Source organism: Fringilla coelebs (genome assembly GCF_963513975.1).
Source record: "Fringilla coelebs genome assembly, chromosome: 8".
Classification (NCBI taxonomy): domain Eukaryota; kingdom Metazoa; phylum Chordata; class Aves; order Passeriformes; family Fringillidae; genus Fringilla; species Fringilla coelebs.
This window is the reverse complement of record NC_140066.1, coordinates 10,397,074-10,423,476: the sequence shown is the minus strand read 5'-3', so window position 1 is coordinate 10,423,476 and position 26,403 is coordinate 10,397,074. Positions and strand designations below refer to the sequence as shown.

At 36.6% G+C, this 26,403-nt stretch overlaps 1 protein-coding gene across 1 annotated transcript in view; it reads right to left on the bottom strand.

Moving 5' to 3' along the window:
* The window catches only part of PARG (poly(ADP-ribose) glycohydrolase), a 58,794-nt gene that overhangs the window by 25,550 nt on the left and 6,841 nt on the right, over positions 1–26,403 (bottom strand). The window contains exons 5-9 of the mRNA XM_084210745.1: positions 25,110–25,232; positions 24,314–24,397; positions 23,133–23,207; positions 8,220–8,312; positions 5,944–6,101 (exon numbers count right to left, since the gene is read on the bottom strand). Of these exons, the coding sequence (XP_084066871.1) occupies positions 5,944–6,101; positions 8,220–8,312; positions 23,133–23,207; positions 24,314–24,397; positions 25,110–25,232 (533 nt within the window). The remainder of the gene's footprint in view (positions 1–5,943; positions 6,102–8,219; positions 8,313–23,132; positions 23,208–24,313; positions 24,398–25,109; positions 25,233–26,403) is intronic.

Here is a 26,403-nt window from a genome sequence, read left to right as displayed (position 1 = left end):
ATCTTTATCTCATCCTTTCTAAATTTTTTTCATGTTTTATAATGCAATATATTAGTAAAATAGCACATGTATGTAACTCCTAAGTAAATAAATACAAATACATTGGGGTCCATGCTCAAAAATGTTTTACTGAGAAGTATGTGCGATCAAAAACATTTGGAGACCACTGCCTGAGACAGCTTTAAATATAAATACCTAAACATAAATTAGATAATGCGAGATAAAGAAACCTTAGCAAATTTAAAATGGGACATTCTTATTTCCAATATAAAACATAAACCCTTACTAGAAAGTCCTGCAGTTACTAAAAATATTTTAAGTGAGAATTAGAAGGAAAACTATTCAGTATATTATGACTTTATGAAATTTGGACTTAATAGAAATCAAAAGCAAAAAAATCCAAATGGGAAATGTCTTCCAGAGAGATGAAAGGCAGGCAAACTGACCTGTGACAAAACAGAAGGAAGTGCCACTGCCCATATCTTGCATTTCCTGATATATAGACAGAGCACAACCTCCCCCAAGTCAGGTACAGCAACCTCAGTTCTTCTTTTGTGGTGCCTGGTGTGTGCCTCTTCCACTCAACATGAATTTTATCTGTCTGTATTAAAACTGCCTTCCTTCTCTGGGCTTATAAAGGGCATCATTCTAGAGTTCTCTAATTTCCTTCATATCAAGCAGGAGAAAAACAAAACATTCAATATTTCAACCTCATAGGCAATTTCTTATTTACTGTGATGTGTTAAAGGTACAAGCTGTCATCATCTGAGAAGTTATTTAAGAACACTGCACTACTCAATAACCTTATGGTGAATTAGAATTTCATCTGTAGATAAATAACGACTTTTAAGATGTGTGCAAACAAAAAAATGGAGCAATGTAATTTTTTGGGGAAACCTAGATGCAAAAAACTATCTTTCATCTCAGACACTTTTGCATACTCACACGTCTCTTCTCTGTGCTTTTCATTTTGTCATTCTGTTTATTGTAGGAAGCAACTTGGTGCATTATAAATCTGTTTTAAGAAAAGGTTTTGGTGATTTATGAGTCTTAAAATGTATCAGGTTGATATCTGACCTTGATGAAATGATAAGATGCTAACTGCAAGTACTCAACACCAGAGAATAGTGGGGTAAAATATTTTACCCTGGGAAATCTAAAACAAGGGACAATCAACCGCATGGTACAACTAAGTTCTGGACTACATGATTATATTTACTAAGCTAAAAACCATTCTGATTCAGTACTGTTTTAATCACTATAGCAAAGCAATTATGCCAGATTTATAAAAATAGTGTCCTTTTGAAGTTGTCTATTTAAAGAGTGTTTCCACATTTACCAAACACAAATGTTGATTTAAATTTTTTACAGAAAATTATACTTGACTTAAAGTAATCCATCCAAGGCTAATCACTTCACATGCCCAAAGCAGGCATAACAGAATGAGTTTTGTAGGATCTGTGTCCTTTAACTCAGAAAACCTAGAAGCATTTATCAGAGGAGCAATACATCTCAGTCCAAAACAAGCTCTCTCAAAGTCATTAGATAATGTATTCCCAAGAGAATATTCATTAGTGTTATGAAATTGATGTTGTTTATGGAGAGATAATTGCATTACTGGAAAATTAGATTTCAATTCTCTTGCATAAATGTACCATACAGTTTCCCATTTCCTTTCATATATTATATATTCCAGAAAAGAAATATATCTTAACTAGTGTGTTTTTCTCCTCATTTCCAATCACTTGAAATTACTTTAAAGGTTTGTTTGATAAAGATGAAGAAATTCAGTCCCAGTGGAATACTGGTGGTTTCAGACCAGAGCATGCACAAATATATGTGCCAGAAGATTTACCAGGCCCATGCTGTTAGACTTCACTGCCTTCAGTTATGAATTCAAGCCCAGTGCTTTTAATGGGAGCTATTGCATCTTCAGTTTAACCACAAAGTTTTTGAACAAGGAAAATGGAAGAGTTCTTCTAACTTGACACAACAGCTAAAACAGGTTTGCAGCAGGTCAAAGACACAGCAGAACCAAAGCAGGTCCTTGGGAAACCTGTGTCATTTCCAGAACACTGATTCAATATTGCAGACATTTTTCCTCACATTTTGCTTTCACATATAACCAAACTAGACAGTTTCCTAAATTATCAAATTCTATAGTGTCTATAGTGTAATTACAACCATCACCACAATCAACTATTTTAAGCTCTGCAGCCAGAGTCAATGCGATTCAGGCTTTACATGCAACCAGAATGCAACTTCCAAGAAAAATACATCAATAAGGTAAATAAAATGGCCAATTCAATTATTTCTTTCTTTCGTGATAGATTATTTTGCAATAAAGCTGCCCAATCTAATGTTATCATATATATTACACTAGTGTTTTTAAAAAGAAAAATTGAACACTCTAAATTTAGCTTGATATTTTGAACAGAAGCAATATTTTATGCTATTTAGTAAGATCTAATGTTTGGCCACTGAATGGATGTCATTCTACCTACTCAAATTCATAAATATTAAAGCTCTTATGAATTCCTTTTTATCAACTACATTTGAAATGAATTATCTTATTAATGACTTAAGACTCATAATAGGCTCATCCCTGCCAAGCAAAAAAGGGAAGAATTCAATTAAATTACTGAGTATTTAATTATACACAGGTGACTATCAGTCTGTAGCAAGATAAGGAATCAAAATGGACAGTCAGCGTCAACATACACCATTAAACCAAGTGCTTCTATGTCAAAAGAGGAATGGCCACATTGATTCTCCTTTCATTTGGCAAGAATAACAGCAGGAGAGAAGTAAAGCATAGATGATGTGTGTTAATACTAACACATACAAAAGCCTTCCTCACAATCAGCTGCACTTGTCTCTATGAGTCTTAAATTTTAAACTATCTTGCAGTGACTGTCTTGTTTTGTCAAACAGATTTGTACCTTGGGAGGAGTAGGGGGTAGAACTTACAATGTGATAGTTAGCAGCACATAAAAACCTAAAGCAGAGAGAAGACTGGGAGGAAAAAAGGAACATATCAGCATTTAAATGTAAAAATCATAACTATTTTAGTGTAGAAAAAGGTACTAATGTTTAAGTCTGCATAAAGTGAGCTGACAAAAGACTGCAGTGTAAAACCAAAAACACAAAAAAAATGTACACAATTGTGTTTCTAGCTTAGAAGTTGCAACTTTCAGTTTTTCAGTCTCAGAGATTTGAGAGGAAGAGTGGGAGCCTTTTGCATGAATGTACACAGGTCATGGATAAAGGAATGGAGGAACATCACCTTTTCTAAAGAAAAGCCCCTCAAATGCTAGCATCCATGCACTCAGTAGTTTGGCTTTGTTAGGGAACAACAGCAGATTATTTTTGATACCTTAAGAACAAAGTCATTCATTCACAGTCACGTAGCAAATGAATTATGCTGAGGAAAGAACTAAGTCTGAAAAAAGCAACAGACCATAATACTGTGGGGACAAAAGGTTGATCTGTGAACAATCTGTTATGCCCATCTCTAAGCAGACAGAGCAGAGAAGCAGCCTTTACATCAAAACATTTTTATAAGCAGGAAAAAAAGTCACAAATATTTAACTTCAGTCATTGCTTACTGCCTTTTGAGTACATCCAGCTTCCCAAAATGCTTTTTTTTAAGAAGCTGAAAACATACACTGCAGTCAACCAAATCCTGTCATCTTTACAAGTCTGAAACAATAGCTGAAAACATGACTGTTCACTCTGTCCTTGTTTAAAGAATAACTTTGCAGGGCAGGAAAATCCAGAGCTGACAGGAAGGAAAAAACCCATAAGATACTATCTACCCTCCTTCTCCCCTCTCATTTTAGATTTTAACTAAGTCAGGTTACATACAGTAGCAGAAAACTGTACAGTCTTGTAGTACTTTCTCCCTTTTGGTTTTATCCTACCAGTCTCCCACTCTCACCAACACATTTTCTCAAATTTTATCCACTGCCTGCCACACTTTGTATTCTACTTCGCTAATTTGCTTATTATCAAATTCAAAATACAGGGGGTGGAGGAGAGTGGATTTGGTGCAATAAATGGTTAAGTAAAAAAAGAAATGGAAAAGGAAACTGCACTTATCTAACAAATGCATAAATTGGCAAATGCTGAGGAAGAGATACTTTTAATCCTTAATAAACAGAGGACATTAGCTTCCCTTTTTTTCTCCAGTTTGGCAACAATATTGAATTAAAAATGGCTTTCTCCCCTATGTGACTTGAAGCTGGGGATTGCCTTATGCATAATGCAAAAGGAAGGCCTGAAGGTTGTCTGCTCTATTCCCCTTCTAAATAACATTGTGGTACCTTACCATGATATCACCAGGCAGCCAAGTCAGAAAACAATGTTGGACTGACTGGAACAAAGCAGAAAATTCTGAATGCTTAATATTTTATACTCGTCATTCTCTGAGTCCACAGCAGGAAAATATTTGCCTAATAATTTGCAAAGTTTTTTATTTAAAAGTAATTTGCAGTACTATGCCCTGAGTCAACCACAAGTAGTGCACTCTAATACTATCACCTTACATTGCTCTGCAATTATCATAGAGGAGCATATGAATTTACTCCAGTTACTTTGAATTACAACAAAAACCAGTGGCTTAAAGTTCTTTAAAAAATACTACAAAATACAGCTAGAAGCATGCAGTCAAGGAGAACTCCTTCCAGACCTTTCACTCTCCTCTTTCAATGCTCTGAACATCAGTATTTTTAATGCACCAATGGTACTTTTCATTGACTTGTTCTTAGGAACTACTGGTAGAATAATACATTGAATTGTACAGCATGATAATGTCCACCCACACTTCTGTAACCCACTGCACTCTCGGGATAACCACCCAGACAGTGACGCTGGTCTCTCCTCTGAAATACAGAATATGGACAACTTTAAGGGCTGTGACAGCCCTTAAAGGCAGCAGCTGCCAAAACCATCATTAGTGCATTGGCATGCCTGACAATTTATTCTGAGAAGTCCTAGTCCAATACAGCTCTCATAATACATGCAGCCAAGTGTGCTGGATCACAGGCAGCACTGTTTTTGTATTCCATCTCAGCTGTCACAGCACATACACTACATCTGCTAACAGTGAGAAATAAGAAAAACTAGATCAATAATCTATCCAAGCATCAGCCTAATAAACTTAAGGTTGATCTACACTTGTATGCAAGCGCCAAAAAATGAAGAACTCGTATTTCTAATCTACAAGTCCATGTGAACCATAATATACTGCAGCAGAAAAAGTCTCCATCTACTTCCCTCTATTAAAATTGAAATAAGCATATTTAAATTATAAAAAAGAAAAATTTATAATCAAATCTGTTTGGAAGTTAGCACTAAGAAAAAAAGAATAAATGCTTGCTTAGACATCAGAGTATCTTTAAGCAAATTCTTATTGTGGCCTTCTTAGACTAACTTGCAGCAAAAAGAAAAAGTTAATTTTAACATGCAGTTCTACAACTGCCTTAAAATAATGGTATGGATGCTGAAGAATGAAGTCCTACTGATATGACTTAATGTGCAGATCACCACTGATGACACAGGAGACAACAGAAACGTGGCTGGGGAAACACCAATCTTTAATTTAAATACATACAGAACACTTGAAGCACAACTAACATATACCATTTGCAGATGATTGGCTTATGAGGAGGCAGGGAATTGTATCAATCTAATTATGCCAGAGCAAGAGTGTGTCTGTGCATGCTCATGCACAAAAGAATATTTGGAATATTGATCATATTTCCTGGGGACAAGATCCTTTCTTATGTAGTTTTCTTTCCCTTAGAGGTAATAGGAAAAAAAAGACAAAAGCAGACTAGTGAATTTAGTGACAGAAACATGAAACGAATGAGTTTCTCTCCTAAAATACAATAGTATTTCCATGGCAGGGTTATCAGGCTCATTTACTGCTGGGTGCCATACCTGTTGAAGTTAATGTCTGGATAACTGGAATACTCAGACTTCATCTTCGCGTTGCGACGTGGAAAAGTACAGAAGAATGCATTGGCCAGAAAGCTGGAGATCTGCTCCTGGGACATTGTGATGGAGTGATTCATCTTTTGTTTCAGCAGAGGTATTGGCTACCAACAAAAGAAATGAGGGGGAGGAAGGGGCAGGGGAGAAAGGAGGGAAGGAGAGAAAAGAATAATTAGCTTACCCTTTTTGAAAGAAAAAACAGGAGTACAAAATTACATTTGTTATATTAGAGCAAGAGTAATTTAGGCCATTGGTAAAGCCTTTAATCAGCAGCACCGTTAAAGTCAAGAACAGTTTATTCAAGACAATTCAGAAAGGGCTTGCCTGGCAAACTACAGATTTCTAATCAATAATAAAAAGATCAGGAAAGCACAACTTATCAAACAAAACCATCAGGAATGCAGAGGGGAAAAAAATAGATGGGATGTTGCAAATCCTGGGCAATCTTAAAAACTGAAATAAAAATCCACTTTCAATAGCTGTATAGTTAAGACCCCTCAGGGAATGCTTTCAGCTACAATGAGCTTGCTTTGGACTTTATAAAGAAACAAGGAAGTCATGCTACAGATCATAACTCTCTGACTTGCTTTGAATTTTTTCCCATTCTGCTTGAAGAAGTAACACTGATGGTATTTGTAGAAAGTGTGATTATTCATTCTTTTCTAATCAGAATGAATAAAAAGCTCAGCTTCACTTTGGTCTTCAGTTTGAAGTTTTATTTTATTGTGGTCAGTGTTTCCTTAATATAAAAAGAAATAAAAGGCCAGAGGGAAGAAATAACTCCCCAGCTTGAACTCCCCATCTTTCACTTTATCAGGCATTAGCCTTCTGATTTTGAGCTTTGTCTCACAACATTCACGGTATTTTATTTTTTTAATTATGTGTTACTATGGAGCATGGCAGGGGCACATCATTCTGACTGCTGAGTCCAGTAACCATTACGATAAACCCACTTGACAGGAGCAAGAGAACACAGTTTTCACCTGCTTCCAAAATTTTCAGCCATCATCGTTAGCCTAGCACCAGTACAGCTACATTTTCATCCTTCTAGTTGTGAATACAGAAACCGCTGTTGATTTAGACTGTTGAATACCCAGCCCTGTTTACTCCAGAAAACAAACAAGTATCCCTTCATTCTTACAACTACTACATTCACATTCACTGAATCTCATTTTGTCTTCTAGCTATTTAATTAACAAGCTTTATTATGATGATGTCTGAAGTCACACAGCTAGAGGGGGAAAAAAGCCTGAGAAGCTCCCTCTAATAAGTTCTACAAACCTATAAAACCAGAATATTTTGGCTAGTGTTATATTGGAGCAAATTTATCTTTATGTCTAGCCAAAAAAATGAGTCTGACAGAGATCTTCACAATTTACATTGCCTAGCAGTACATGATCTCGAACAGGCTTGCAGGTCTTGTGCCTGACTGGTGTTCAGAAACTTCATTGCATTTTCAAACAACTTCCCTCACCGAGTTACCAGCAAAAAAAAAGTAAGTAATATTCATAGCTTGAAGTTATGTATATATTTCAGGACTCTTGCAGCATAAAAAAGTAGGGAAAGATTTTTCCTGCTTATTCCCAATAGAATAAATTCAGAAAATAGAAACAAAGAAGTTTACAAATTGTTGTCCCCCTACTAATATGTTACCTACCATACATCCTCACTTGAGCAGCCCCACTCACTTTTATCAGCTTTGCTCCTAATTCCCATAGCATTAATACAGAACTAGTCAAGGTTTGTATGTGTGTAAGCTCTAAACAGAATAAAGTATGTTCCCAAGTAAATGAAAGCTTTATGAAAGTACCACTTCTAAGATTAAAAAAATTCTAAAATAAAAAATTAGATTGGATTGAAATAAAATATTGAATCAGATTATTCAACTGTTCCAGTTCCTAAGGTTGATTTTACAACCTGATTTGTTGTGTGGTCATTTCATTTAAGAAATGCAAGAAGCAACTTCAGCAAATAGAAAGGAAAGGGTTATTAAAGTTCCGGCTAAAACTACGACAGAGAGATTTACTTTTTTTTTGCATTCTATTACATAATTGTATATGTGTATTGTCCATTCTGCTCCTTAGGTCTCATCTGCCTTCAACACGAAAATTACAGCTTTTATTAAGAACATAACATGACCCTGATGTTTTGACCTTAGCTATCCAATGCAGTTTGCAGAGAAGTGCTCTGCCACAGAGCACTTGCTAGCTGGGTTTGCTTACCTGGGTGCAGATACTAGGGAGACAGAGTGCCAGCTTGACCATATCAGGAAGAATGGACTGGAACAGATGTTGAGCCTCTGCATCTTCAAGAACCTGTTAAAAAAAAAAGAAGGAAAAAAAAGCTTTTTACCTCAGAAACAACAATTGAATTAGAAGTTTGTGAAAACAGGATCTATGCAAAAGAAACAAGAAAAAAACAGGTCCTCTTAGCTTCATGCCAAATCTGTAACACTTTCACAGCAGTGCCTCACTGAATTTACCTTGCAATAATGCACTGACTGAGATACAGAAACAAGTCTCAAAAGTTGCAGTAGAGAAAACATGCCACCAAATGCCCTTTAAAGAAAGCTTGAGTAAGTTATCATTTTATTCTTTCCAAGGCAATGAATCAAATTTTCATCCGAAAAAATCACTTCCTAACCACAGAAGTACTGAATAATTTACTCAAATTTCATATTCAGGTCATAGTCCAAGACAAGTACCTGTGACATCCTCCTATAAAGGCTCAGATCAGTAGACCTCTGCAGCAGCAACAGGAAATCCTATGCAAGAGGATGCAATCCTGGGCATTTTCTGCCATCCATCCTCACCATGTTCCCTCAAGAATTCCAGCCACTGTTACATAACAGGTGCAGCCTGCCAGGCCCTACAGGCTGAGGTTGCAGTCTTTTCAGTTTCTTCCTGTAGGACACCTGACACTGCAACTATTTCACCTGCCTCACCCTCTCTTCTAACATACTTTCTGAGAAGGGGAGACCAGAATTGACAACACTGAAAACAAATGGGCACACCCATGTTTCACGAGTCCAGGAACCCACCCACATGTATCACACAGCTATTTTTCAAAGATGCAAAAATTTCTTTAAGGTGGGCAATGCTCTTCTAAGAAAGGCTAGGATAAGAGGTTATAAAAAGAAACACAACATAAAATGGCACAGTTGCAATATGTGAAGCAGCACAAAAGCCTCAAAACTCTCACAGTCTGCTGAATGAATAGGCTGAAGGGAGATGCAGAGAAAAGCACATTCCTATGATGTGGAAGTTTTTCCCCTAATCTGTGGATACAGGCATCAGATGTCAGTGGCTGTTAGATTTGCATACTGCATTCAAGGCAAAAAGCAGAGAGAAGAGAACACACACCTTGCACTACAGCTGGGGAACAGAAGACAAAGGCCACAGCTCAGTCGCCTGTCTCCATCCTTCCCCTGCAGGGAATCTGTATTTGAGACCAATATTTTCTACCAGTTTCTAGACTAAAATCCTCAAAATTCTGAAGTGGTGGCTTTAAAACTACACATTATTTTTCAAGTAACACTTAAAAAATTGATTTGCTACCAGTTTTGCACAAAATGAGTTGCAGATAGAATGGATGAAACAGCATGAAAGTATTATCAACTTTAGTCTCTACAACACTTAAGACTAATTGTGAAATCACAGGAACGGACCTTTTTAGTCATATTATGAGGGCTTTGCAATTCACATTTCTATGGAAAGTTTCACATAAGCTTCAGAATATAAAAAAGACGCAATTCTCTAGAGAAGGAAAATATGGTGCCTCTGAGTGAAGACACACTGATCCTCATAAACACTGAAAATATTGTTTGAAGGTAACTGTAGCAACTTCTGCTCTTCCAAGACCATTAAAATAACCATAGAAATATCTTGGCTCTGTTGTCTCCTGCTCCAAGTAATAATATAAAAGGATAAGAGGAAGTTGAAAACCAAAACACAAACAAATGCTCAAAGCACAAACAACTTCTGTTCAGGGAAAGGGGGAAAACATAACAACACCAAGATCTACACAGTTACTATCTATGCATTATGTATGCTGTTTGTGGAGGCATAAAAATGAGAGTTTAAGAAAAAGTTTTAAAATTAAAGAAGAACTTACAAAGACCAACAAGCCCAGGAAACATGAAAGTAACTTGATATGAGGAAGAATCTAAGTAATAAACAAAGTACTTCTGAAAGTAAACTTTATTTTTAAGATGGGAAATAAGCAAGATGCACCTCTCTCTCCTGTTGCTGGCTGCATATGCACCTACATATTTACACAGCGTAAGTCAAACCCTGAAAACTATGACCTAACCTTTAACATTATCTGCTCTACAGGAAACTTCACTCTGTTCTTAGGCACAATATTTATAAGTGCCATAAAGTAACCAAATGAGCATTTAAAATCTGGAATTTCAGATCTCAACAACCCATAAAATGAATATGTAAGTTACAGCTATTCAAAAACTGACATTTAACCTCAGATGTCTACCAGGCTGTCAAATTCTGATCTTCTCTTCCCTTCGGGTAACACTTCCTCTCTTTTAAAGCTGACACATAAATAGTGGCTGCTGTGCTTTGCTGACTGCCACAGACTATACAGTATCACTTATCTGGTGACACATTATGGCACCGGACTTTGTCAGAGCTGTCAAGACTTCAACCTTTTCTTTATGCTTCTTTGAAAACAACATAATAATAGTGTGAGACAATTTCTTCCCAAAACAGAGGCAGGCCAGCAATTGCACAGCTCAGCTCTGATGCAGAATACTTAACTATAAAGGTCACTTCTACTCTGAAATCCTACTTTTATTTCTTCTTACCTTCCTAATGATGTACCAGACTATGCTTTCTTTTCTATAGTATTTCTATGCATGAGTTTTTCTAGATCTCCACTAATGAAAAAGGTCAACATTTAGAGGTGTTACGGCCCAAAAGTGTTCTCCTTGACTTCTGATTATTCTTACATATGAATGAAGTGAATTTTTAAAAGAGTTTTGAGTGCCATGATGACCTCACAACTTCAAATATATGATCATTGGGAGTTCACAGACCTTGTCAATAAACTCCTAATTCAGCATTGCTCTCCATCAAATGGGCACATCCATGTAACTAAAGTTTACCCTGTCTGTCCAGACACCCTCCCTGTACAGGTAACATTCCTTTGAGGTTTCTATGGAAAATAACACCCGCAAACCCCTGGCTGCTTGGCCCTCACAGCCTCTTTTGACCACTCACCTAGCACACCATCACACGTGCAGCTTTGTAGACCCACCACTGTCACTGCATATTCAGCTATGCTGAGTGCAACACAGAGCTTCGGGTTACCTGTGACAGTCTTTTCAGGCTTTGAAAGCAGCAAAAAAGGAATACTCAGTAATGAAAAGTAAAAGAATTCCAGGACATGGAGTCCTTACAGACATCTGGCAGACATCCCACAATGCAAATGCCAACCTGAAGAACCTAGCATCAGCAGAGAGAACACCTGGCCACAGAACTGACGTGACATTTATTTAGAAGGCAACTCTCTTCAGGAAGCAGTGACTTCTACTGATGTTAAATCTAGCATATTTAGAGTGACATTGTACATTCTACATATTTGATGCTGCTGAAAGAGGAATGTGTTCATTCTGTCCATTCAAACACATGCCCACACCCCCACACACCACATTTCATCAATTCCCATGTTCATCTGACAATTTCCTGAGATCCTCCATCTTGCTGATTCTGCAGAAAATTATCTGGAGGTGGGGGTACTCTGCCCATGCAGTAATAAGTTGAAGCAGCCTATCAAAAAGACATGCATTATTAGATTTGCGCAGAGTGGGTGTTAAGTGAAAAAGAATTAGTCATGACCCTTGTCAAAGGGCTACAAAGGCAGATCTTGGCTGCAACTCTTCTCACTGAAAAAACAGGAATGTTCTAGTCAGAATGAAGTTGCTAAAACAAGCACCTCACTTGGAAGTAAATCTGCTAGTACAGGAATGTCTGTATAAATTCACTAATGTGCTTTTAATTGTGTACAAGTTTTTCAAGGCTACAACTCTGCAAATATTAAGAGAAAAGACAGTTTCCATTTTTAAAGGAATTAACACTTGTTTTCTAACTTAAGAAATTCTAAAATGTGAAAGGGTTGTCAACAAGTTTTCATAAAGGAAAATACATTTAAGTACCATAGCAATTTTGGTTTTAAAAAATTGATCAGTTTCTCCTTTCCTTATTATGCACTACTGTCCTTCGTAGCTTCCCTCAGAATTTGAAACAAAAACATAAATACACTGTTGACTTTATCAGTGCTCCAGCCATGCAAAATATATAGGAATTAAATACATGCAGGGGTTATACCCTGAGGGAAAAGTATATGGAGTCAGAGTTGCAAAGCATGACTTGTTTTTTACCAAAGAAATAATTTGGCAACTCCATCACTATTTTCACTGGAGTGACTGATTAAATGAACAGGACTTAGGGCTCCAATTCCTAAGATGCAAATGGCTCAGTGAGCCGTAGCAGAGGTATGAGCTCTTGGCCAAACCTGCATTGCAATTTAGCAAAATGAACATTTATCCTGCAGCAAAGAGGCCTGACTAAACATGGCTGTAAGTAATGGCCTCTTGTCACTATAAACCAGTCCTCCAAAATGCAGTGGATGAATATGCCTGACAGCCTAATAAGAAGGATCTGAGGTAGCATGGAGTGATAGTGATGGTAGAGAGTTTAAATCTAAATCTGACAGCTCATCAAAGCAAACAAACTGCAAGTAGGGTACACAAATTTGGACAGCTCCATCTATCACGTGGGAAGGCACAGCCATCATGCTAGCAGGCAGCCAGCATGGCAAGACAGCAATGGCTTAATGCTTTCAATTTGTTGGGTTTTATATGCCCATATTAACTTCTGTGGCAGGACAAGGACCAATTGAATCATGTTCTTAAGGATGAAGAGGAAAACCAGAGTGTTTCCTTCAGACTGTGTATCTCTTATTTCCTAATTCTAATGGATTTTGACCTTCTGACTTTTTCCTTCACAGCTGCCATAATGCCTCACGCTGTCAGTGAGTTGAACCATCTACAGTTACCACAGTGAACTTTCCAGTAACAAGTTTCCAAATTATTTAATGTAAGATATCATATGGTTAGAGGTGATAATGCTGAGCTAAATAATTGGACAAGCCAAATAACTTGTATGTACTCTGTTTACAGTAGGTTCATTCTCCTAATTTCAGGAATAGGTTTTTTTTATTTTTTCTTTCTTCACTATCTTCAGTTTGTCTCAAATAAAATATCTATGTATGTTTTTATAGAATATTTTGAGGCACATTAAACACTTCAAAGCTGAAAACACTGTCCTTGGAGGTATTTTAAAAATGTGTGGATGTGGTGCTTAGGGACATGGTTCTGTGGTGGATTTGGCAGTGCTGTGTTAATGTTGGATTCTATGAACTTCAGGGTCCTTATTAACATAAATTGTTCCATAATTTTGAGGCATATAAACACCTGAGTGTGCTCAAACAATCCCAACAATGTGGCTGCTCCTTTATTGCACTGTTTTCTTTCTCTCTTCCTTCCAGGGCAGCCTGTACTTATTTCACTGTTCTCCTGTCTCATCTACAAGTGCCCTACTTTTTGCATACTGTTTAACACTTAAACGTGGGGAAGTCTAAATCCATGACTAGAACTCTGCAGTGCCAATAAAACAACAAAGAAGCTGGTTATGACATTGAAGTCCTTTACCTGAAAGTAACTAACCTCAGACTGGCAATCTGTACTCCCTTTCTTCCTCTAGTCCTTGTCAGAGGTGCCTTTAAACATTACAGAAACCTAAGAGCAGACTTTCTCAATCTGATATTTGGAACAGCTGGGGAAAAAAAACTAAACAAACAAGCACGCACACAAATAACAAAAAGGCCCATGCAAGTTCTTATTGAGTGACTTTAAAAACTAATGTATTTAATTAAACCCCCAAAACAAGCATCACTAAGTAGTACTCTCTTCAAAACCTTTCTTTCTGCACAAGGAGAAGATCAATTCTACTTAAAGACATTGTGCAACAACTATCAGTGTATTCACACCCAGAGAGAGACACCAGGCTGCAGCCCAGTAACTCACATGCCTCTCTAAAACAGACTCCTCATAATGTCAAATACTGTACATATCAAAAAGACTGAAACATAGAAGAAATGTGGGGTGGAGGGTGTAGTGTGCATGCATTCTAGTTCCCATTTTATCACGTCAATGAATTTCCAAAACTGCAGGAAAGAATACTCTCATCAGCCTCTTCCAGTTCCCTTACAAAACTAATTCAGTAGGAAACACATTCAGCTGTCAAATCCACTCCAGTTATTGAGCACTTGTCTGATTAGAAACAAAAGGAAGGACAAAGTAATCTTTGGAGGAAAGAAGAAAGAAACCGTAACACTGGATTATGCAGAGAAGAATCTTATTTAGAACAAGAATGCTTCTGACATTTATCAAAACCACAAACTGACACATCAAAGGGAAAAAAGAAGACAGCTTACAAGGCAGAGGTTAATTTGGTTATGTTTAATTTTCTTCCCCCCATAGGCTCATTCGTGTCGTCTGCCAATCCAACTCTGGAATAATCTCTCAGGTGTATCATCCTTAACAACTGCTGCTTTGTTCTCAAAGCTTTTAAACATTCTAAATAAAATCTGAGAGAAGAATGTGTGTTTATTTTTCAATCTCCTCTTAATGGTTTTAGAAGCCCAAATTATACTTGCAAGGAACTGGAAATCTAACCTCAGTCACTTTCACTACCCTAGCTTCTACCTCTATGCTGCTGCAGAGTGACTCTGTCATGGCTAGAAGCATCACAGCCATTTCCAAAGCAGTGGCAGAGTCCTGGGATGAAAAGTCAAATACCACTTTCTAAGTACTTTCAAGTTACTCTAGGGAAGTAGAGCAGTGGAGAGGTCAATGATCTTGCCTCTACAGAAGAGCTGTAACATGAGGGGAAGATAAAGTACCTTTCACCTGCCTGATACAAGTGAAAGTGATCTGTTTCCAAGCTTATTCAAAACTTTTATCTCTCTGAATACAGTAATAGGGGAAAATATTTACTACTCCTATGGTTTATAAAACATTTTTTAAAAACAGTGTAGAAGCATTTGAAAGCCTTCAGATACTAAATACATTCTGCAACCGCTTCTGAAACCTTGGCACAAAAAGTTTCATGAGACAGCACAGCTCTTACCCTTATGAAAACTGTATTTTCTTTAACATGCCAAAAAACCAGACTAAAACAAAGAGTCAAGAATAGGCAGAAGAGAAAAAAAAAAAGGATCAAGTAAAGGCAAAATTATACCACTGCAGATTTTAACCAATGTATAGGCCATTTTTTTGCTTGACTGTCAGTGTTACACAGGCTCAAAATGACCAATAATTAAAGAAAAATATCCACTAATTACTATGTTATTGGCCAAATAAAACCCTCAGACCATCTTGAGGGTACACACCTTACCACCTTTGTAAACCTGCTCTTTAAAGAACTCATGACAGCAGTAACAAACTCTCCAAGGAAGCCATATAAGCAAATTCAGTTTTTCAGATGAAAAGGAAGGAGGAAAAAAATCCAAGAATATAGCTACAATCCACTTAATTCATACTTCATAGTCACCCTAAAAAATGGCAATGCCTCTTTATCACTTCCCCACCTACATGTACACCTTTCCAGTGAGCATTTCTCTTGAAAGCTTTGACCATCAGGGTTTGTTTTGTGGGGCTTTTGTATTCTAATTGCTCAACACATTACAAATATTTTTTTAAAAAATCCAAATGCACTAAGCAGCTAAGGAAAGCCCCCCCACAACAAAAAAAACTTCTCTTAGTCATTTGGGATACATAGGCGAGCACAGATAAATGATGACTTACACATAATCCAGGGGAAGAAATCTATTCAACAGTCCTCTGACCCCAAAACAAAACAAAGATCAGAAGGCAGCCTTGAAACCCAGAATTTTAGGGGTTTTTTCTTTTGTTTTTCGAAGAGGAATGTTCTCAATACAGTGAAAAACTATGAAAGAGACAGAATGTGTCTTTACATAGATCTTTATTAAAGCACTGAGTATCCACAAGCACTTGGGACACAGCATAATTATATCTCTGCACCTGCTATGTGCAGCTATCCCTTCCCTGATAATTCCAACTCAACAGTCATTGCGACAGTGCTTACAAAACACCACTTAAGAAATACTCAACTGTTCTGCCAAGACAGTACAGAAAACTAAGAATAAGCCTGTAATTCAATGCTCTTTCTCCTCTACAATGCTTAGTTTCTAATGTTTTGAATGTGTACAAGATGCATATTACCCCCACCACAGAAAAGCTCACCTTTTGTTCAATATGGGAATAAATTCCTTTCTGCTGCTGTGAAAAGAAAACCCTTCATGGCACACTCAAAAGACCTTTTCAGTTTAGATTTTAAAAAGGTAATCTGATGTAATGAAAATTGCTTGAAAACATCTGGACTAAAGTAAAATCCAACAAGGACCAATGGATAGGCTATTTTCAGCCTTGGGACATTCTGTTTCTTGCGTAAAAGCCTACATTTGTAGTGCTGACATCTCTATACAATGCTCACTTCTGTTAGTACTGTCCAGACAATTATAAAAATGATTTATCAAAAACCCAGTCACCAGAACAATTTGGTACTTCAAAATTCCTTCTATTCCAGTTTCACTGATTACAGCAATCACTTTTTCAAGCAGGTCATTCAAACAACAAAACAAACAGGAACGACTGTCATGGTTCATAAGACCCATGAGGAGACAGGAGTGGGGCGAAACCCTATTAGAACATAAAGATTTCCCAAGATATACACATACAAACACAGTGTTCTGTGTTTGGTCTTTTTCAAATGAATGAAAATCTAGAGGTCAACCATAATCCAAGTATATTGCATTTGCATAATCTTCACATGTTGGAGTTATAGTCATTTTTTAGATCAAAGTTTGAAAAAACAGTAAAAAAATGAAACCATAATTTCCAAAATTACCCAGGTAATTTGAAAATATCTCATTGACAAGAGAGTTCTTAATTTTATTCAGTTATCTCAAAATGCAACCAATTCTTCTTAGAGAGGAAGCAGACACACTGCTAATATTTGCACATCTGATTTTTTTGCTCAGTTCTCTATCATTTAGTATGCTCTATTGTAACTCAGTTACTTGTATCTGACATTTTCTGAAAGTAGCAAATTCAGCCCAAACATGCTTGTATGCTAGGTAGTAGAATACATTTAAATGAGAAACTACACTTTGGCCAAAAACTACACTAAGCACATTCTGTAGATATTATCCCAGATTTTACAGGTTTGCACCACAATCAGCAACACACATGTGCTAGGTGTTCCAGTGAAATACATTTGTGTTCTTCTATTTACTCTAATTATTCTTAAGTACAAAGGCTTGACTAACAAGACTCATTGTAACAAGCTCCATCACTCCTCACTTTCAGAATATTCTCTTATATTCTAGAATCTGCACACAACACCTGCAGTAGAAGAAGTGGTATTTTGGAAAGTGTGTGTGCATACACCCATATAAATACTGGTTGGCCGAAATTAAAATGGCAAGAATTTGTGAAAACAAAAACCAATTTCTAGTACAAGAGTTAACTTCAATTTTGCAAGGAAAGGAAACCAGACTTTTGGAAGATCAAAACATATATAATATGGATGTGTGGTATTTGTGAAAAATAGAAAGAGCTGTATTTATAGATCAATTTCTTTACATATTTATCTTATTACTTAGTTTATGTGTTTTTAAATTACATTTATAAAAAATTTAAAAAAAGCATTAAGTGAAGTTCTCAAAACTTACAAATAGAGACTTGCATGTAAAAGCAGATGGTAACAAAGTCTCACATGCCAGCTGTTCTGGACTTCTAAAAGGATTCAGCATGCAGTAGCACCCATCATGTAAGTTTAAGTGGAAAGAAGTGAGAAATAGAACTCCTCTTGTAATCTTGTATCAAAACTAATTACAGCTCTAATTCTAAGACAACTATTTTTAAAGGGCGCAGAAAAATAGCAATATATTCCTTCAGTTTGACATCTGAGTTTGATTTCTTGCTACACGGCTTTTTATCAGATTTTAGAATAAGCTGAGGTTTGTGCCACAAAAAAACCCCAACTGCTAACAGTCAGTTTTGAGGCTAAAGCCAGTGACCTCACGCTTGACTGGAAATGGAGAAAGAGGAGGACAGAGAAAGTAGTCTGGTAAATTCTTCCCTCATGCTGAAGGTTCTTCTCTGTAATCAAGTATAAAGAAGGGAAGAGACTGGTCTTTTTAGACATCACGATCATTTTTCTTTTAATCTCATAGAAAAATCTAAAGGTAAAAATTACACAGCTTCTTTTATAATATAAAAGGATTTTCTGAATGCTGAATTTGCATGGGAATCAACAGCAAATAAGCAATTACTGGCCATTAAATAGACTGATTGGCTTCAACAGCTTTCCCAAATGACAAAAAGACCACAAGGCATCCATACACAGGCACTGCAGACACAGACACAGTTTTTTCTATAATAGAATCAAATCTAACAGTTGGAAATTGAGTATTACACAGTGGAGAGTGTCTTTGTAAAAATACTGATAGCATATCCCCTCTAAGAATTCCTACTTGAGTCAAGTAGGCACCAAGGGTTTAAAGAGAGCCTGGAAAAGCAAATTTTGAAAGGCATAAGTGCCTTAAGTGATTCAAGCATTTAAAATGTCAATGACCTTTAGTATTTTTGCCTCTTAGAGAAGTCTATTGTATAGATGCCATACCTTTCTGTCAGCAACATCTCATATTGCACACTATGCAACAACAGATCTGCATGACAAGGCCACTTGTCTCAACTCTCAGCTTCAATCCAGCCAAGCCATAAGAATGTAAAAATGGACAATAGTTCCATGTACAACAGAACAACAGTAGAATGAAAGCACAGCAGCAAAGGATTCCTAGGAAAGTCTAACAGCAAGAAGCACAGCAGCACTTCCTCATTTGCAGTAATCAGTATCAGAAATTCCCAGAGCCCTCTGTGGGTGTCAATGAGATCTTTCTAACAGCAATTTCTCCAAATTCCTTCAAAACCTGATTTAAGGCCATAGCATCCTCTAGCTCCACTGACAAGGGGTTCCACAGCATTCAGTATCTCAATAACTATTTTTGTCTGGTGTTGAAACCCTTACCTGCTAAGAACACTCATCTGGTGTCCCTTAACTGCTGTGCTAGAAGAATGGACAGTCATTTCCTCTTCACCCTCTCTTACATTTCTGTTCTGTAACAGCACTGTTACACCCATTACTCATGTCCCTCAAGTAAGATGATAAGGTGAAATGATCCTCATATGATCCATTCTCATATGGAAACTATTATATAGCTTTGCATCACTCCTGATTCCTCTCCCTGTATCTTCTCCACTTCCTAAACTTTCCACCAAAATGACCAAAGACTCCCGACAAACAAAATATAGTTATGGATCCACTGTATTGAACTTGTAAGAGGTATTGTGATCCATTTGACAGACCAGCTGCAGCAGCTGAGAGACAATCACTGCCTATGCCACACAAATTTACCTAAACTCCATCTTTGCCCTATGCCAATTTTAAATTTAAGCACTCTGTTCCTGAAAGGGCAGGACAGAGGCAAGCAATAAGAGGAAGAGTTCATTGACAAGAATTAAGCTTAAGCTCTAAGAGACTTTAAAGCAATATAATAAAACCAAAGCATGTCCAGCACAAGGAGGCCCAATCTAAAGCCACAGACCATGTGATTCTCTTAAATTATAGAGCCCTACTATTCCCTTTAGATAAAATTGCTGTTGTCACAGACTAGTCTAAGGCATAAGCCCTGAGTGATCTAACCAGCCTTTTTATTTCATGCACCTGGGAAAAAGGAAAATAACTTGGTTTTGCCTGGAAGTGGAATGGCAAATCCAGAAGAAAGAGAAATAAAAACTACCATAGTACATAGCACCGTTGAGCAAAAGCATGTAATTAACACCCAGCCCATCATCACTCCCAGAAATAAAGTTCATCTATAACACATTGTGGGTTCCAGTACAGCTCCATCCATAGTGGTTTCCTCACGTTTTCTTTTCTGCTTGTTGCTTACACTTTCCTGGCTTCTAGGTAAGTTCTGGGAGAACAGATGCAAGGATGACTTCCAAGGGACAAGAATTTTGCACATACAAAGAAAAATATTAGTGCTAATAATTTTCATACACTAAGTAATAACTTGAAGAAATTTTAAGCATATATGCCAATATCAAAACACAGATTAATACAACACTGTGGAAATTCTGTAGAGAACAGCAAGAGATTCAGATGTCTGAAATAAACAGCCACCAAGATATTTACATGCACTGTTCTATGAACAAGTTCTATGTTCTATATACAAGTTTTATGAAATTGTCAAAAGAAACAGAAAGGAATCCAAACATCCCAATTTACCTCACTGTACAAACAGAAATTATACTTCCACACATTAACTGACATTCAAGAGAATCCTTTGGAAAGTGTGAGGGCTCCCTCTTCTGACAACACTCTGACCAAACTGCAGAACGTGCAGGCTGTGTTGTTCTGAAAAAAATCTTGGCTCACATACATGATATTTATTTCCTATCAGTTAAGAAATCTGAGAGTGCTTTCATCTTAAGGGAAAGTAAACCTAAGCCAAATAAACTGGTAATTATTGTTATTATAAGAAAATTGACTTGAATCTTACAAAGTAGTGTTTAAAAATAATGCATATTTTGATAGTATAACTTGCAAGGAGCTACCTAAAATAGGTAGCAAGACTGATATGACAGTATTTAAGAGATTAATAGATAAGATGAGCTGTGCCCATAAGCAGAAGATAAAATAACAAAAGGCACTTTATAACCAAACGCAGACCTATTGAAGAAACATCTGAATAATCCTCAAAACCAGACACCACTAGATTTACAGACACAGCTCCCTTCTAAATCAGACTACAAAATCCTTGGTTAAGCAGGCACTGGAAGTCAATAGTGCCCAACGATATAAATACATGACAACCACAGACTCTGTTTTAATCTTTTTCTTAGAAGACACAAGTTTGTGACCACATCTCCTTCTGTTGAGCTGCTGTCACTCCCTTTGGGCTGATTACTCAGACCTGCTTTCCTTCTAACCAGCCCCCTCATCCTTGGCTGGGCAAACCTGAAACAGCTCCTCTGTATCCTGAAAATCATAGGATAAACCAGAAAATACATAGGCTAGTGGTAAGCCCTTAAGTATCATTAACTCATAAATACAATAAATTCAAAAGCACTACAGCCAATATATTTAGGTCATTTCCACAGAGGATGTCAACTTTCACACAAGAGCTGCTCACTTAAACTGCAAGCATTCTTTGAAAGCAGATGCCTTGTTTATTTACAAAACTTGCCAATTTCACACATCCCTTAATAACAGAAAAAATCAAGCATTTCTCTGCAAAATCTATCCCCTCCACATGTCCTGTAAACTCAATATATTCAACAAAGCAAACCAGGGCTTGCTTTTGCTCCTGTGGTCTACAAGAGGTGATTCTGTCACAAGCCCTTCACTGTTTCTTATTTAAAATTCTGCTGCACACTCTTTTAACCTGGCCAAAAATCTGTGTATGAAATAGATCTCCACCCTCCATCTGAGAACCACACAAATAAATCATCATTCCCAGGATACAGAAATTTCCTTTTCATCCTCATGAAAGACTGATGCTTGATCGCCAGTTTATTTCCCTATTGTTCCCTCTCCTCTGGAGACAGCTGATATTACTTACGCTCTCTGGCTGATGATCTCTGAGTCTAATCACCCAGAGTTTCCAAAATCCCAAATGCACACTGTGAACACATCAGGACAAGCTCAGTTGTGCTTGCAGGAATATGATGTAAATCTGTTATGTTCCTGAGTCAGATTTTTAACTGAACAGTACTCATACTTTAAAGCATTCTAATTTAAGTATGCATACTTCAGTAACACATGAGTGAACTGAACGGGCCAAGTTAATTTTGCTTAGCAGGAGAGTCAATAGGAGCAGACACTGACTGTCCACAGTCTCTACCATGGAGCCGTGCCAGTGACCTCAGAGATGAGAGGGGGGAGCACTACATCTGCAAGATGGATGAGCACAGCAGCTCTCATGGCTTTCAAGTATGAAACCACTGGGACTTTTATAGGTGCCTTTTGTCAGCGGTAATAATACTGCAGTGCATGCAAATGAAAATGCATTCTGCGAAAGAGCAGTTCCCACACGCAATGGAGACAGGCAACAGAGAGAACAGAACAGCTCCTCTGATCACATGGCCTCGGCAGACATCTATTCGCATACAAACAAACAAAATTCACTTCAAATCAAATTTAGTTTCCACTGAGTCTTAATAGAACTTAGCAAGCCCCTCCCAAGCAAACAAGTATGTGTGTTTTAGAAGTACTACTGAAGTATTGAAGAAAAATACAACTTCTACTGCATCTCATTTAACCTTTCATTATGCTTTAATTAACATAGTTTCTAATTGTCAGTCAGGATGTACATTAGTATTAGTCCAACTTGTATTTGAGACCTACTATTCATTTCTCTTTTCCATCCTACCCATGAAAGTACTAATACCTAATACTTGAAACTATAAAACCCATCCCAGTCTTTCAAAGGCTCTACAGTTTAAATTCCCCATCTCATCAAATAGCAAAATTTTCCTGCTATACCAGCAAAGCAGGGTCTATACAAACACCACTGCACTATAACATTAAAGTTTTACAAAAAAAGAAAAAAAAGACCAACAACACTTTTTAAAACAAAAAAAATTACACTGGAAATATTAATATTATTTCTTAATAAATTTGGTTGTTATAAAACAGGAAAAGGGGATTTCTCACCTTACCTTCAGGAAGCTTAGATATTACTGAAGAACCCAAATTACATGTATAAAATTTAAAATTAAATCAGTTTATAACGGGTAATTATTGTTTCAGCTGAAATTACCAGCTAAATAGCTGCTCATTTATATATCTGGCAATTGGAAACAGTTACTCTTGAAAATGGACATAAAGCCAAAAGCATTGAGACATATAGGCAAAGTAGTTACTTTCATATTACTTTTCTTCCTATTTTAAATCAAGTTGTTTTACCTTCTCACAGAAGTCAGTAAGAGCTGTGAAATCCCATTTCTTGGAATAAGCAACGTTGTACCTCAATATGGCCTCCTAAGGGAGAAGCACAACAAAACAGAGCTAATTATTAATGGAAGAAAAACCATTTTAGGAAATTTCCTTGTTGAAGGAGCAGCACCATCTGGTGGCTAAAACCTGCCACAGAGCCTACAAAAATCCAGAACACTTAATTTGCTCTATTAATATAGAGAAAATCCTTGATATCTTGGTCAAACTCCTTGAAAATCTCTGGTTTGGCTTTAGCAATGAATAAGCTTCAGTCTGTGGGGTTTTTTCTCCTAACACAAAATAAGACAAGGCATATCTCCCAAAAAACAACATAAATGTTCCCCATCCCACGCTTGCTCTTGTTAACAGTACCAATAAAAGTTATTTAAGATATAAAAGCAATATAGCAGAAGTTGTACCAGTTTAGGAATTTAAAAAATCAGAACCACAGCAAATTAAATAGACCCTTTACAACAACACCACCCTTAAAAAATTCATAAGAAAAAAAAACCAAATAAAATAACATCAAGGGAAGTCTCCTTAGTTGCTGGGGAAGGTCTATTTGTTCATTTGAAGTTTATCTATAGCTTTTGCATCCTCCTCCTTCCCTGCCTTTCAGATATAACCTAAATTACATTATTCTTCACCAAAAAAACATAATAGCAACTCTAAGCTGCTCCGAATCAATATTCATGTTACTGTAAGACTTTATGCCAACATAATTTTGAAAGTTATCAAGAGCATTAGTCTCTAAAATCTACAGATTTTTGTCAGCAGTGTGAACTGTGATTTCAGTGGAGTGAACTGATGCGAAGAGTTACTATTTCCAACTCTCACCTGTGCATCCCCAACCATCTGGCTACACAAAACCCCCATATTATGTTTACCACAGACTAGTATATACTGCTAGACAAACACAGTTTTGTGTAGACCTTAAAATGGCAATTCATTTAAATAATCTGAATAAATTCACTGGTAACACTTAGTACTCATTAAGAGCCTTTATTCTTAGGAAATCCCTTGAACAGCAGAGATTTTTTAATAGTTTATTTTTCTAAGTCCTTAAACAAATAGAACCAAGCCAGAATCACTGGTAGTACACAGAATGTATTTATATGAGTATAGACTTGATTTCAAACTGACAGGCTTACCTTCAAGTCATGTGAGCAGGTAAATTTGTTAAGTAAGGCAGTTTGGATTAGTTCCCATCGACTTCCAGCAGTTCTATCTCCATTCTTTAAAATAAAAGCCCAAAACAAAGTCAAATTCAATTATTCAAAACATAAAGACACATTTACTGTCATTTGTAAAATTGGTAAGTGAAAAGACTAAGTGTATTTAATAGATGCTATAAGAATTCTTTGTTTCTGACTCGAGTATCAATAACCATTATAGAGTTTTTACTACAGGACATACTTGCTGATTATATTCACCCTAGCCTGAATTATTTCAGTGGGTATGTTAAAGTCTCAAGCAGTGACAAGAAATACTAGACCAACAAAGCACGCAGGGCTAATCTCTGCAATTGTTTTAGCAGAAAACAGTCAGATACATCTCACTATCAGCAATACCTGACAGAATATTATAATCAAATTGTGCTTACAAATTCATTCCACATCTGTTGAAATTGAAAATTGCTTCACACACATAATGGATAGCATATAAATACGTAAGAAAATAAATATATTATTTAGAAGGAGTTCAAGTTTAAACTCCATATAAGAAAAACAGAAATATATATATCATCAAATCATTGGCTAAATAAAATAATTACCAGGAAAAAAATAGTCTTCTGCTCTGAAGCATCATGACGCAAAATCCAGTTTTTCAGACTTGATTTTCTAATTCCCTAGTCAGTCTGACAATTGAGCAAATGCAGTAAACTGAAAACTCATCTATGTGGAAACAAACTTATTTGATCACACAACTGTAAATACTTAATCTTACCTCATCCTCTACAGGGTATAAATTTTGCTCTGAGCAGGGCATTTTAACATGCTTGTTGTCCCACAAATCTTTGTAGTGAGTTGGAAAAGGTTTAGGTACCTCTCCTTCCCTCAGAAGATCTACCTGTAACACAGAAGGACAGGGGAAAAAACATCAGACTCTACTTTCAAGTTTTTAAGTGGAAGAAATAGAAAGTAAGCAAAAACAGAGTTTAAAAAGCTCTCATCTACAGCCATGCTTTTTGGAAAGGGGAAAGCTAAAAACTGACCACATGATCAGGAAAAAATCCACCTGTTAATCTTACATTATACTTGTTGAAAAGGACACCACCTTAACACAGTCAAATAAAGCAATATATTCAATTACTTACTATATCTCCAATCACCAGCTACAGATTTCCTCATTCATCAATTTAAGTATCTACATATTTTCATCCAAGTATTTTCAAAATGTAGTTACAAATGTAGCCATAGTTATATAACATATTAGCTGGGTGCCCCATGGCAGGAAGGAATGATGAATCTGACTCCATGTTCTCAGGAGGCTAATTTATTAATTTATTACACTATATTATATTAAAGAATGCTATACTAAACTATACTAAAGAATACAGAAAGGATATTTACAGAAGGCTAAAAAGATAATAATGAAAACTTGTGACTCCTTCCAGAGTCCTGATACAGCTTGGCACTGATGGGCCAATGAGTGAAAACAACACATACCAGAAACCAATGAAACAATCACCTGTTAGAGAAACAATCTCCAAACACATTCCACATGAGCAAAAGAGAGGAGAAGCAAATGAGATAATATTTGGTTTTTTTTTTCTCTGAGGCTTCTCTGCTTCCCAGGAGAAAAATCCCAGGTGAAGGGATTTTTCAGAAAATAGGAATGTGACTGTTAATGCAGAAATAGTATTTTTAACCTACCACTGAAAGGGATGAGGAATCATTATAGCTAGAGCAATGTCTCAAGTTTACTCCAGAGAATATCAGAAAAGTAAAAAAAAAAGAATGCCATATTCTTAAAGACTTAATTTGCTATCCTGCCCTCTAACAGAACTAAGTTTCTCAGAATAAGTATTTAAACTCAATGTGCCTTTCTTTTGGTTGGGATTTATCCATAACCTCGTAGTTTTCTGGTCATATTTTGTTTCAACAATAATTGGATTGCATATTACTCCAAAGGATTAAAGGAAAACTTGTCAGATTTGATTTAAAATGCAGTGGTAAAACAGCAAGAAACTCTGCTTCATTCCTTGTCTTTTCCATATCTTGACCATCTTGAGCCTTTT